The following is a 14,255-nucleotide window of genomic DNA, read 5'->3' as shown; positions in this document are numbered from 1 at the left end:
AAACACACACAGATTGGAAACACTGAAACACACACAGATTGGAAACACTGAAACACACACAGATTGGAAACACTGAAACACACACAGATTAGAACACTGAAACACACACAGATTAGAACACTGAAACACACAGATTGGAAACACTGAAACACACACAGATTGGGAACACTGAAACACACATAGATTGGGAACACTGAAACACACACAGATTGGAAACGATGAAACACATACATATTAGAAACACTGAAATACACACAGATTGGAAACACTGAAACACACACAGATTGGAAACACTGAAACACACACAGATTGGAAACACTGAAACACACACACAGAATGGAAACACAGACAGATTGGAAACACTGAAACACACACAGATTGGAAACACACACAGATTGGAAACATTGAAACACACACATATTTGAAACACTGAAACACACACACATTGGAAACACGGAAACACACACAGATTGGAAACACACACAGATTGGAAACACACACAGGTTGGGAACACACACAGCTTGGGAACACTGAAACACACACAGATTAGAACACTGAAACACACACAGATTAGAACACTGAAACACACAGATTGGAAACACTGAAACACACACAGATTGGAAACACTGAAACACACAGATTGGAAACACTGAAACACACACAGATTGGAAACACTGAAACACACACAGATTAGAAACACTGAAACACACAGAGATTGGAAACACTGAAACACACAGATTAGAAACACTGAAACACACACTGATTGGAAACACTGAAACACACACAGATTGGAAACACTGAAACACACAGATTGGAAACACTGAAACAAACACAGATTGGAAACACTGAAACACACAGATTGGAAACACTGAAACACACACAGATTAGAAACACTGAAACACACACAGATTAGAAACACTGAAACAGACACAGATTGGAAACACAGAAACACACAGATTAGAAACAGTGAAACACACACTGATTGGAAACACTGAAACAGACACAGATTGGAAACACAGAAACACACAGATTAGAAACAGTGAAACACACACTGATTGGAAACACTGAAACACACACAGATTGGAAACACTGAAACACACACAGATTAGAAACACTGAAACAGACACAGATTGGAAACACAGAAACACACAGATTAGAAACAGTGAAACACACACTGATTGGAAACACTGAAACACACACAGATTGGAAACACTGAAACACACACAGATTAGAAACACTGAAACACACACAGATTGGAAACACTGAAACACACACAGATTAGAACACTGAAACACACAGATTGGAAACACTGAAACACACACAGATTAGAAACACTGAAACACACACAGACTGGAAAAACTGAAACACACACAGATTGGAAACACTGAAACACACACAGATTGGAAACACTGAAACACACACAGATTGGAAACACTGAAACTCACACTGATTGGAAACACTGAAACACACACAGATTGGAAACACTGAAACACACACAGATTAGAAACACTGAAACACACACAGATTGGAAACACTGAAACACACACAGATTGGAAACACTGAAACACACACAGATTGGAAACACTGAAACACACACAGATTGGAACCACTTAAACACACACAGATTGGAAACACTGAAACACACACAGATTGGAAAAACTGAAACACACACAGATTGGAAACACTGAAACACACACAGATTGGAAACACTGAAACACACACACACAGATTGGAAACACTGAAACACACACAGATTGGAAAAACTGAAACACACACAGATTGGAAACACTGAAACACACACAGATTGGAAACACTGAAACACACACACAGATTGGAAACACTGAAACACACACAGATTGGAAAAACTGAAACACACACAGATTGGAAACACTGAAACACACACACAGATTGGAAACATCACCAAGTTCATCTCTACATCTCTCACTCTGGTCTCGTTTATCTCTCTCTCTCTTAGACTCTGTCTGGCTTTCACTTTCTTTTCCTCGCCAACTATTGATTTCTCTCTCAGACAGCAGAGTTAATGATGGCTCACGGTTGTCCAGGAGAAGGAGGATTTCGATCAGACCAGAGTTTCCTCATTCCCAAGTAGGAAAGTCGACTCACTTTTGGATTCATGGCACTGGCAGTCGGACAAATAAAGGCTAGAGAAACTTTAGAGAAGCCGAGATCACACACGGATTGAACACACACACACACACACACACACACACGCATACACGGCTGATTTTAGTGGCTTTCCACCAAAGACAGCGACACGGCCCACATGAAAACACATTGCTCTGAGAACGCTCTTCAGAGACAGAAACATAATCGAGAACTCAATAAACATAAGGTCTCAGATAGGATATATGTGCCAACTTTGTCTACAAATTGTGAAAATTAGTGAAAAACTCAATGTTTGATTGCAGATAAATCTGAGCACAGAATTTAACACTGTTGAGATTCTTTCTGAAATTTAATAGGGGTTTCTCAAGAGAAATGTGAGCAGACTTGAGCTCACAAAAACATAAATTAAGATTATAGGAGTATGTTTTAGTTAAAAAAAAAAACTTTCTCACTCTTAGAAGGAAAGGTGCTTCATATATAAAACCTTCATCCATCATGGGATCATTCTACAGATTAATTTTAATCAGTTGAACCCTTTTCACATTTCCGGGTTTCTCAGAAACGGAAGTCTTCATAGTTGGGTAAACATCTATAGCGGTGAATGAAAGACTACATTAAATATATATTTCTGTGTTCCCATTTGCTCAAGTAGCAAAAGAAAAACTTCATAATAATGTTTTCACAGCTTTCAAATAGAGGGAAAAATAAAGAAAGATTGATAACTTCAGTCAGAAGAGAGAAAGATGACAACTTTACCGTCAGCAGCGTTAACTAAATTTTTTTAATTGTTTGCAACGGTAATATAATACAAAGTGTAGTGTTATAAATATACATTATAAAAAAAATGTAAAAATAAAAAACTTTGCAGGATTTATGATGCTGATGACCTTTAAAACACATATTTAAAGGTTCCTTTAATTTATTATTTTTAATTATCCAATTTTAATTATCCAATTATCCAAGAATCAACCGCTTTAAACTAATGAGCTGGAGAAAAGAGAACGAGACAGAGCTCGTAATAAAACAAGAATCAACATTGGCTTGGCTTTTCAGAGATGAAGAGAACCGAGGGATTTGAAATGTTGTAAAAGTGTTTTTATTACTCAACAGGAGAGTGAGGTGTTTTATTGAACAGATAAACTGTCATGTATCTCTCTAACAGAGTTCACTGTAAAGCATTATCTATTGTGAAGATAATTTCATTATGGTTGTTGTAATGCTGTGCTGGAGTTTATGTTGAAGGAAGTAGCGTGTCTTTTAATGGGTAAAGCTACAGTAACATCTTCATTTAGAGATCCTTTCCATCTAAACTGGTTACATCTCTTAAACAAAATCGACTGCTGGCGGTAGATCCTTTTCCTTTTTAGTACCAAAATTTTGGAACAATCTTCCTAACATTGTCCGGGAAGCAGACACAGTCTGTCAGTTCAAATCTAGACTAAAAACACATCTCTTTGGCTTAACATACACATTACACTCTATAGACTTCTATAATTCAATGTTAGGCTGCATAGTTTAGATCAGCAGGAATCGGGAACACTTCCCATAAATCCTGATGTACTTTGAACATCATAAGGGGGATGGCGTCTACGCTAATATTAGTCTCTCTGTTTATCCCGAGGTTTACCGCAGTCCGCCGGATCCAGGCCGGATCCGGATCTGATGAAGGACCTGCGCCTGGACACGACAACAACGCATCCCTGAAGTGTCACTAGTCTCTCCCTTGTGAAGGCCTCTTTAGCTCTGTACTGATAAAACGTTGTCGGGATATGTTTCGATTCACGTGGCTACGCGGAAGCAATAAAAAAATAAATTCTCAGAGCCACCAGGCACTGTTTTATGCAAATGAGCAGCCGGATCGCATTAAGGGTTTTCGGTTAGAACGGTGTCGTGTTAGCGGCCCCAAAATTAATAACTAATGATCATTGCGACGGAAGTGAATCAATCAAAACTAACTTTAGCTGGATAATAACTTTATTCTAGAGTTGCAGCTGTAAAGCCAAAACAATCTCTGTTACTTTAATTTCCTATTATCACTGTAAAGCTGCTTTGCAACAGTCCATATTGTTAAAAGCGCTATATAAATGAAGGTGACTTGACTTGACTTGACTTAAACCTATAGTGAATGTTTTATGAGCAGGATAATTATATTCATCCGCAGCACAACCAAAACAATGTTCTTCCACAAAATACATGCAGTTTTGCTTGTAACCACTAGAGGGCCAAAGGTTATTGTACCTTTAAATATAATTTTTTTAGCATAAAGTTCTTTAAAATGAAACCAAGAACCCTTGAGTTTATACAGGTATGCAGAACCGCATTGAACCTTTCACATTTAATTTAATTTGTTACTTGCCGTTTCTTTGTAATTATTTGTGAAATTTACCAGTAATGTCTGAACGTAAACTGTTTCTACACCGTTTTTTTTCCAGTATGTTTAGAGAACATAATTGAGATATTAAAGAGATCCCATTTGTGATTTTTCTTTCAATTAAGGGGAATGTTTGTGTAAGTTTGTGCTGTTGCATCTTCATCCGTCAGTATTGGACTTACCATAGAAGAGAGGGTCAGTAGATTTTTTACTCTTGACACTGAGGTTTGCCAGGAGGAATATCGTTGTAAGAACCGCGATGCCTATAGCCAGTATAACCTGTGGACTGAATGAGAAAACATGTCGTTTGAAGCATCATAAATGATTATCGGAGGCTTGTTTTTATCTTGAATTATCAATGAGGTCATATTTCACCCTCCAAAACAGGTTAAAATGTATCATAAATACAGGAAACAAAATAATGCCTATTTTAGGACCATATGTAATTCTCATTATTGTCAAAGCTGATTTCCATTCAATTCTTATGACTGTTATATACAGTCAATTTTATTGTATTAGACTTAAAATGCTGCATAAATTATATTTAATATTTAAATATAAAATATTCACATCATGTAGGCTATGAATAATTTTCTTTTTAAGTAATCTTTTTCTGCATTATGAGATTTTTGAGGGTGAAACTTGATTGCATTTCATTAAATCATATAAAAATATCTGATGGCCAAAATGTTCTTGAAAGCTTTCATGAGATTCACCAATGCAGTGCATTAAACTGTCAGCTCAGTGATCAGATCAGCTCTTGATCAAATGGAGTTTGAAACGGAGGTTGGTTGCCCTCTTTTGACAAAACGAAGTAGTTTTATGAGTAGTTTTAAAAGCAAAGTTACCTCACAAACCTCATAAAAAGTCACAGTTCTAAACGTACGGCCTTGTAAAAAAACAAAAACAAGTTTGCATTGCTTAATGTCAATGCAATATTCTTTAACAGGCATGTAAAATAATGATGCAAACTTACTCTTGTAGGAAGGACACATGGTTGATTGTGTAGAGAATAAAAGGTGCCGTCAGAGACAGAATAAAAACACTGATCTCTGGAGGAAAATCCATTTACGAAATCAGGAATCCACACAAATATCCTTGAGCTCTATCTAGCAAAAATATACAGGCAATATATAAATAGCGATGAAAATAAATATCTAGGAACTGAAATAGCACATCCTGTCTTGATTTTCCCCGAAGTTTCGGCTCTGTGTCAGTGTGTGTCCTGTAGTTTACTCAGCACTGATGATGATGATGATGATGATGGAATCAACATGAAATCAGGTCAAACCTTCCAAAGTCCACGGACTATGACCTATAACCGCCCATATCTGAAAGAAGAGTCCCATCGATAATGAGGCGCGACCAGCCAGGAGAAAAACGTGTGGATGGTTACACTTTATTTTAAGGTGACATTGTACTTCAAAGAAGTACCGAGTAATATTAATTAACTAGCCTACATGTAGTTACTTACTAAAGTTACGGTTAGGGTTTCGTTTAGGGTTAGTTACTTGTAATATAGCCGATGCATAATTTACTGTTATTACTACTAAGTAGGGTACATGTAGTAACGTGTATACGTCCCCTTAAAATAAAGTATTAGGCTACAAAATGTGTTCTAAGAACTTTTTACGAAACATGCTAAAATTTTTTGGAACGTTAATTTTGAATGTTCTCTGAACGTTCTGAAACAATTAACATTTAAAAAAAAAATATTAGGACCGTGCTACTAAAACTATTCAGAATTCCATGAACGATTTTTGTGCAAACATATGAAACATTATTAGAGACCATAAAAATAACCTTGCCAGAACCTTGTCAGTTTCCAAAACACTAGCCCAGTTACTAGGCTACAGTAAAAAAAATGATTATTGGTATTACTGTCATCAAAAAAAGAAACAACAAAAAAGGTCCTGAAAGCAGTTTGAAGGAGATTACTCTGTAAATAATTATATGATCAATAAGTTATTACTTTTTTTACGCTACTTTTTAGGCTACTTCACCAAAATAACTTAAGCAATTTTAAACTTTTTAAAAAATAAGTTATACAAGATCCAACTCATTTTTAAACTCAGTTTAATGTAATTTAAGTTGAAATGTGAATTGAACAAGTGAATTGGCTTCTTAAAAATTTAAGTCAGCTACTTTTTACATAGGCCTATTAATTAGGATAATTGATGATGATTTCATCATGATTGATTGATATGATTTCACAGTAGCCTAGGCTACCCACATTTATTAGTAGCTAATATTAATAAATTATTGTTTTTATTCGTATTTAGATGGCTGGGTTTAGAGCTTCTAGAATATATTTAAAAATACAATGTATAAACAAGGGAAATAGTAAACCAAATGAGTCGAGCGTACGTTGTGGATCGGCGATGACGTCAGCGGAAGAGTCCTCCTTCTTTAAGAACAAGATGGCGACGTCGACCAGGAAGTAGGTAAACAACCGTACAGGGGTAGAAAAATATGGATTAACCCCTCCAATACACCTTTACCGAGCGAGAAAAACCCAGATTGAGTGGTCGTTAGTGCTCGTTGAGGGGTTTCGCGAAAAGGGGGGGTTAATTAACGCTCGGTGAGATAGTTTTCTCTCAGGTTAGCATGTTAGCACGAATCAAACAATAGCGCTCCATTGAGTCAATCAGAAAAAACACACAGACAGCTGATAAATTCGTGTATAAATCAATTAAGTTAGTCTACAATAATCAATACGAGCTGGGAATCAAATTAAAGTCGCGTGTTTGAGAGGCCAGTGCTGTTTGGTCGATGCTTTTCAGTTTGACATACGCTCAGACAGATTATTTTAAGATAATCGTATGTATGTTTAAATGTTTCTATTTTGATATCATCTGTTTTTTTAAGGGTGGATGTGTGACAGGTTGTTTTAAAGAGGTTAAAATAAAGCTGAGGCGTACTTGCAATGTAATTCCTCTCAAACTGTCACATAGACAAGGCCTCTATCACTTATTGAATATATTAACCCATTAACATATCTGTCTTGCATTCTATTTATTCATCTATCTATCTGTTATTTTTTATCTAAAATAATCTGTTTGCATCTGGTTAATGTACATTTTTCAATTAAAATAGATCCGGTTGTTATGATAATGACATAATTTCTGGAAACACTTGCATTTAATTAGAAAAATGCAAAATAGAAGTGGTTTCAAATAATTTGCACTGTTTGCATGCGTTTATCTGTAGCTCGTAATTTTTATCTTGTTAGTAATCACCGCCAAATCTGTAGCTGGTCAAATAAATCTGGAGGGTTTGTAATCAGCCGTGGATGCAGAGATTATTTGTGATGATTTTTACACTGACTGATCTCTCTCTCTCTCAGAGATGGCTGAAGAACGACGGGGGTTCGACTCGTAATCATGTTTCTTCTCGAAGCCTGATGCCCATTCTTGCCACGTCTGTTGTCATGGACACGGAGGACTATCTGCACCCTGAGGACCCTCAGTTGGGGAGCCCGAAGTTCAGCGCTCCCAGTCCTCCTCTCCCAAGTTCCATGGAGGTAAAATTAAATGTCTAGAATACCATGCAAATTTTACATTAAGACTGTTTTTTGTAAATGTTATAGTTACCCCTATATAAAGAGTCTCAGACTAAAGGTCTGCACATGTTTGAACTTGAATCATCTCTCTCTCTCTCTTTATATATATATATATTTTTTTTTTTACGTGTATATATATATATATATATTAGGGATGCACCAATGTATCGGACAATAATCAGTATCTCCCTATCGGCCATTGGCCTATTGTTCCTAAAAGCAGCGATGATCAGGGCCCTTCGCCTAGAGTTTGATTGACAGGTGATTTGACTAATCATAATGCCAAATCCACCATTTTGTCAGACAAACAAACCAGATAGGAAAGTTACTAGATTAAAGTCAGTGGACTTGAAATTAAAAAATGGCGTGTATTGACGCCTTTCCGCGGTTGTTCAACTTCTGATGTTCATGTATGTTTATTTCAATAATCAACAATAATCACAAAGAGCTTTGTGCTTTGTTACTGTTCTGATAAGAAACAACGTCTCAGGTTTCAAATTCTGTCCATATTATCACAAAATTAAAACAATAAATCGCGTTCTGACACTCTTAAATGTGAAGTGATGAAGCAGTCAGTCTTTTCTTCCACTTTACTACAAGTTACAGCATGAAAAAAACATGTATGAACATCAGAAGGAATTTTGAAAGATACAGTACAACTAACTGAAATGTATCATGTCTCTAAATCAGTGTTTCAATTGCGGAAAGACGTCAATAAAACCGCATGTGAACAATGTCACTTAATGTTGCATTTACCTTAGGAAAGTTAACCAGTGTTCACAGTTAATTAGATGGCTGTAAAAACACTAGAGATGAGCTTATGTATGTATTTTTGAAATAATTTGTCATGAAGACAAGCTTTTTTAAAATGACCATATGAGCTGTATACAAACATTTCAGTTGTTATTTTGAGTGTAATTATTATATCTGAAAATAAATAGCAGTTGAATATAATTATTTGGGCTCTGTTGGTTTCCCTATATAGTTTACAGAATTAGTTAGGAGAGATTTTTTTCCTATCGGTATCGGTCATTCTGAATAATCACTATTGGCAGAGAAATGTGGTATCTCTAATATTCCCCATTACAAACCTAAGCCCAGTGCAAATTGAACTTAGTTACAGATGAACAATTCTCCTGATCTTATCAGGCTTGGGTTTGGTAACATATTGAAGTCATTATACTAGCCTGTTTGAGTATGTTTGCTGCTACACTTTCTAATGTCACAGTCTTCATGACATGTTTCCTGATCTGATTAAATCTGCAGTTTTAAACTGTCTTCTTCATAACTATTACTCTAGTTGGTCTCGAACCGTGTCCAATATGGGACGGACATGGAGTGCGTTGGTAGCCAATGGTAATCATCCTTCTAGAAACAGTTGCTTCACATCACCTGGTTTATGATTGTTTATTTGGTGAACTGTTAGTCTTCACCATGTATGTGCACGATTTGTGTTGGGTCTCATCATGTCCATATGAGTCACTAGTTCATATTATAAATATTTGGGTTAATGGGTATTATCTCTTCTGAACAGTGTTTCCAAATGGTCACTTCCTGTGTCAGATGTGCTGTTTGTTTCCTGTTTCCCCAGAATCAGCTGTATCCGTCTAACTCATGGGCGTATTCACAGCAAACTCAATACAACCAGCACTATCCTATGCAATCTGGGAGGTGAGTTATGCACACTGTACGTCAACAAGAAAAAAAAAATTACAACAAGGGCTGTCATGATTCCTTGATTAAATTTGAGTACTCAATATAAAAAAAAAATCCTTGATGGCAATTTACCTGTGTCAATTAACTGGCAAAATACCGCAAGTGGCCGTTTTCAGTAGACCGTTTTCAAAAGGCTGCATGATATATTAAAACCATTTTAAAAACATATGGCATTGTGCGCTGCTGGTTTCAGGTTCTTAATTATTTGCATGTGTGTGAATTGGTAAAACAGTAAATGCTGCTCCACACGATCTCAGTCTCTGCATGTGCGGTTTGTTTGGGTTTGCAATAGCGTGCATTTGGGAACACGCAAAAGTCTGACGCGCTTTGTGTTTCATGCAAAGTGTTGCACTGTTATCATTTAAATGATTCAGCAGCTCGGCTAACAATCTCCATCTCTGCATATGCTGCGGGTTTGAGTCTCTTATAATGTTATATGATCGGCGACCGGCCGGTCAGTCTGACATATGCCGAATTTTTGCCGGTCAAATGCACTCAGGCGCCGCATGATTAACATCGTGCAACATCAGCATCACACGTGCACACGGAACACACATGTAGGAAACCTCGTGAATTACGGCCGTTTCACACCGCAAACGTGAGCAGCGCGGGGTTTTTTCGCCGTGCACCGGGACAAGGAGCGTCGCGTGAGCACCAGTGAAGCGCTGGTTTCGGCACAGTCTATTTTTGCTGCGCTGCTCACGCTCAATTAAACGGAAAGCACACTTTTGATGGACTAAATAAATATGATTTCACACAAAAAGTGCCTTGCATGTCTGGTGTGTTTTAACAAGAACTGGAGTAGGCTATGTCAGAAAAGAAAATGTAGAATCAAAAATATTTATAGATAATGTACCCATTTAAACTTGTTTTTATTATTTCCCAATCGTTTCCCTGCACTTGCCCGAGTTTACCTCTCTGCACCGTTGACAGTGAGCGCTTATATATTGTTTTATTGCCATTACCTCTTTTCATAGAGAAGTTTAGTTTGCTGAATATATCAATTTTTTTTAGTTGGATATTGGATGTGAAAAGGAAATGGTTCCTCCATAACACTGCACTTTAGATGTGTGTGAATTTCCCACACCAGGAGAATTTTATATAGTTCTATTTTATAGCAAATATGTGTTGAAAAAAATGTTCTAATTAAAATGTTCAATTAAAGAAAAGATAGAAAATAAATATTTGTGTGTGTGTGTGCTGTAAAGTGATTAGAAAAAATTAAATCGGAATCTATGAAACTCTATGAAGAATCGGCCTAGAAAATTATAATTATAATCGGTGCATCTCTATTCATTATAATGTTCATTCTTATAATGTGCCATTTCAGCAGATTTGTAACGTAAATCATTTATAAACCTAAACCAACGCAGGAGAATACATCAATATGTTTCTAAATATGCAAACTGTGCTTCGCGATTTCAAAATATAAGTTTAAACTGAGTTTGCATGTTCTTGTTCAAGAAATGACAGTGGCTGTAGCATTTTTATCGTAAAGAAGTGGCTCCGTATTAAAGATTAAGTGGACATTTGAATTAAATGTCGTTTGGCCAAAATTAAACAAAGATTTGATCTGCTGTAAAGTGTAACAACAGCAATTACCAGGCATTTGTTAATACATAATATACATAAATTGATTGTTTATATTATGCATATTACATTATGTATTTTAACAGTATTGTTCAATAAAACCATATGATTTCTTGCTTTTGATACTTTATTTGAGCCAATTATTATATTGCCTCATTGTTATTATACCTTTGTATTTGAAGGCGTTTTAATGGTTATTGTTCACTTAGGTCTATTTTTATTACCTCATAATTCAGATTAAACGGCAAAATAATCGCCCGAATACTCGATTACCTCAGTAATCGCTAGTGACAGTCCTCATTTTTAACAGGGTTGTGAATTGTTCATTATATATATTATTAATTATATATTGACAAATAAATAGTCAACACTTTTTTTAATCCTTGCTGACTGCATGCAAAATAAACATCCAGCTTAATCTCACTTAACTCATGAATTAATTGGTGCAGTGAAGATCTTTGACTGAATCAGTTAAACGACTCACTAAATCGACTCAAATGACTCTTAACCTTTAACTGTCTCTGATATGTTTGGTGCAGTTTTCAATTCTAATATTGTGGTGCATTCTGATATATTGAGCATGTGACACATGTACTTTATCGTGAGTTAGTTGATGATACCTGTCCATTTAGAGATATAAACCTGTTGGTGCTGTTAATATATCAGTAATCTGATATGAAGTACTCTGATTTTATCAGTATTTCTATGGTGTATTTTGAAGACATTGTGATTGTTCCTGATCTTTCTCCCCTGATTTATCAGGCAGCTCCAGCCGAACCTGTCCTCTGTGAATCTGGACCTCTCTGACATTGACTTTCATGACCTTGTGCGCAACGGAGACTTCTCCCAGGTACGAGCAGATCCCGTCTTTTCTTGCTTCCACAACCATTGAGAAATTAATGCAGAAACACGAAATTTTTCCTCTCTTGATACTGATTTCGGAGAATTTGCTCTGATAAACCCTGTTGAAATCCATGATGATCTATGCATCTGCCTGTCCATCTTGTACTTTATGGACTTTTAGTAGCTGTAAATGAATAGGAAAGTGGGACAATGTGGAAATGCAGACAACAGTAGGCCTTACATGAACCTGCATCTCAGGATCACTAACGTGCTTTGACCATTATTTTTTTTTTAATGAATAGCTTAGCCTGCAGGAAAATGGATTAATCTCAAACCTACAGCTGAACAAAGCAGTGCTGTTGAACATGTAGGTGTGATTAACACAAAAGATGGTTTACTCTATAATTATAGCAGCTGTGGTTCTTACGTGCCGGATAAAAGCACAGCACACAATCATCATGATGAAGCTGTGACATTAATGCAAACACATTATCTGAGACTTTCAGTTTAGCACAGCTACAGAAGGCTTTTTGTGTGATGAATGAACTGAACTGAAAGTGAAATGAAGATCTTTCTTGAATCATGATTTGGAAAATGTTTAACTAACAATAATAACCCAGGTTTGAAATGTTTAGTGTTTCATACGGTGACCATTTCACAATCTTATTAAAAATAGTAGGCATTACAATGCTGTACATTGACTATCTCTGTTTGACGCGTGGAAAGTTATATAATATGTGGGAAAATGTTCTCTCTGTGTTTGCACAAGAACATGAAAACTAGTCAGGATAGATTGTTTAGATCTTATCCACATAACTATTGCTGTTTGCAATCAATTATATGCTGCTTATACATCGCTCTTCAGGCACATACTCACTATTTACTCTGTTTTTGCATACATTACATTGAACTGAGTCACACACTGCCATCAAAACCTCTTAAAGCGCCACTCACTGCTGTCAACACCTCTGAAAGCACACTGCGGTAAAATTAGGCTTGGCTGTGTCTGTAAATGTGGACACAAAAGCCTCATTTCCTGAAAGAAGACCACCACACCCCAGAGCAAACACTGGCATGATTGTATTCGAGTTTGTTTGAGTGAGTGTTATCTGTGTGTCAGTGTATCTGTGTCTAAGGGAACTTCTGCTATCAGTTCACGCTAATGTTTTTCTCTGATGAGAGTCCTGTTGGCACTCGGTCAGATGCCTACTCTGCAGCGCTCTGAGCGGGCAGGACCCAGGCTAAAGGTACAGCTTAGGTTTGGTTAAATATGTCTTATTTTACAGAAGTTTTCATGTTAGGCTGCGCGATGCGTTAGGGTATTGTTGTTTTCTATGGTTGTAAGAGAAATTAGTTCAAAAAGCTTAATTTTTAGAAATGTAGATCATGATATCTCTTGATTGAAATATTTTATATTCCTCTTTGACTCACTTTATTGTTTTAATTTGTAATGCTACTTCAGCAGCTTGATTTCTCTGTCCATCTGTTTTTTTTTTTTTTTTTACAAATATCACCAATTTATGAATTTTATTTGATATTTTAAAGTAATTTCTGAAAAGTCAGCATGTGGTGCTTCTGATCTCTGTGTTTTGTATAATGTTTTCTAATATAAAAATACTGGTAACATTCACTCATTGATCATTACAAATATCATCAGTTTGTTATGAATTTAATTAGACATTTATTTATATAACTTCTGATTGTTACATCAAAGTCAGCTTGTGAGGGTTCTGATCTCTTTGTTTTGTATAATGCTTGCTAAAAAAAAATGTCCATGCAACATTCATTTCTTTTGAAAATAATTGAAGATCCCTGAGCTCACAGCTGATTGGTCCCTTGTCAGGGCTTTGCGGTTAATCTTAATAGATTTTTTATTTTTATTTTGGCTTCTAACGATTATGAAAACAAGATAATTGAGGCAAAATATTATTGTGCCGCTGCTGTATTCCATCCAACGCAGTTTCGTTCCTCCCTAAAAGCTCAAAATTAACATAAAAATCAGCCAAATAAGTGAGTGTTGTAAAATGCAGCCTACTGTTGCTAAAC

The 14,255-nt window shown here is 36.2% G+C and overlaps 2 protein-coding genes across 7 annotated transcripts in view; one reads left to right on the top strand and one right to left on the bottom strand.

Moving 5' to 3' along the window:
* tm6sf2a (transmembrane 6 superfamily member 2a) overlaps positions 1-5,771 on the bottom strand; it is a 21,177-nt gene extending 15,406 nt beyond the window's left edge. The window contains exons 1-2 of the mRNA XM_077221800.1: positions 5,475-5,771; positions 4,681-4,784 (exon numbers count right to left, since the gene is read on the bottom strand). Coding sequence (XP_077077915.1) covers positions 4,681-4,784; positions 5,475-5,566 — 196 coding nt within the window. The 5' untranslated portion in view covers positions 5,567-5,771. The remainder of the gene's footprint in view (positions 1-4,680; positions 4,785-5,474) is intronic.
* Positions 5,772-6,876: 1,105 nt separating this feature from the next.
* The window catches only part of sbno2a (strawberry notch homolog 2a), a 58,101-nt gene continuing 50,722 nt past the window's right edge, over positions 6,877-14,255 (top strand). For 3 of the 6 annotated variants that reach the window (XR_013200731.1, XM_077222113.1, XM_077222111.1), the window contains exons 1-4: positions 6,877-6,938; positions 7,845-8,021; positions 9,652-9,731; positions 12,129-12,216. Coding sequence is in view for 4 of the 6 variants with exons in the window: in XM_077222113.1 (XP_077078228.1) it covers positions 7,902-8,021; positions 9,652-9,731; positions 12,129-12,216 (288 nt within the window). In the remaining 2 variants the exon portion in view is untranslated. Of the gene's footprint in view, positions 7,080-7,844; positions 8,022-9,651; positions 9,732-12,128; positions 12,217-14,255 lie in introns of all 6 variants that reach the window. The other 3 variants (XR_013200730.1, XM_077222110.1, XM_077222112.1) reach the window with 2 other exon arrangements.

This window comes from Siphateles boraxobius, unplaced genomic scaffold, assembly GCF_051911475.1.
Source record: "Siphateles boraxobius isolate OS27281-9 unplaced genomic scaffold, OSU_SipBor_1 86, whole genome shotgun sequence".
NCBI classification, from domain to species: Eukaryota; Metazoa; Chordata; class Actinopteri; order Cypriniformes; family Leuciscidae; genus Siphateles; species Siphateles boraxobius.
Note: the sequence above shows the minus strand (reverse complement) of the source record. Positions and strands in the feature narration are given on the sequence as shown.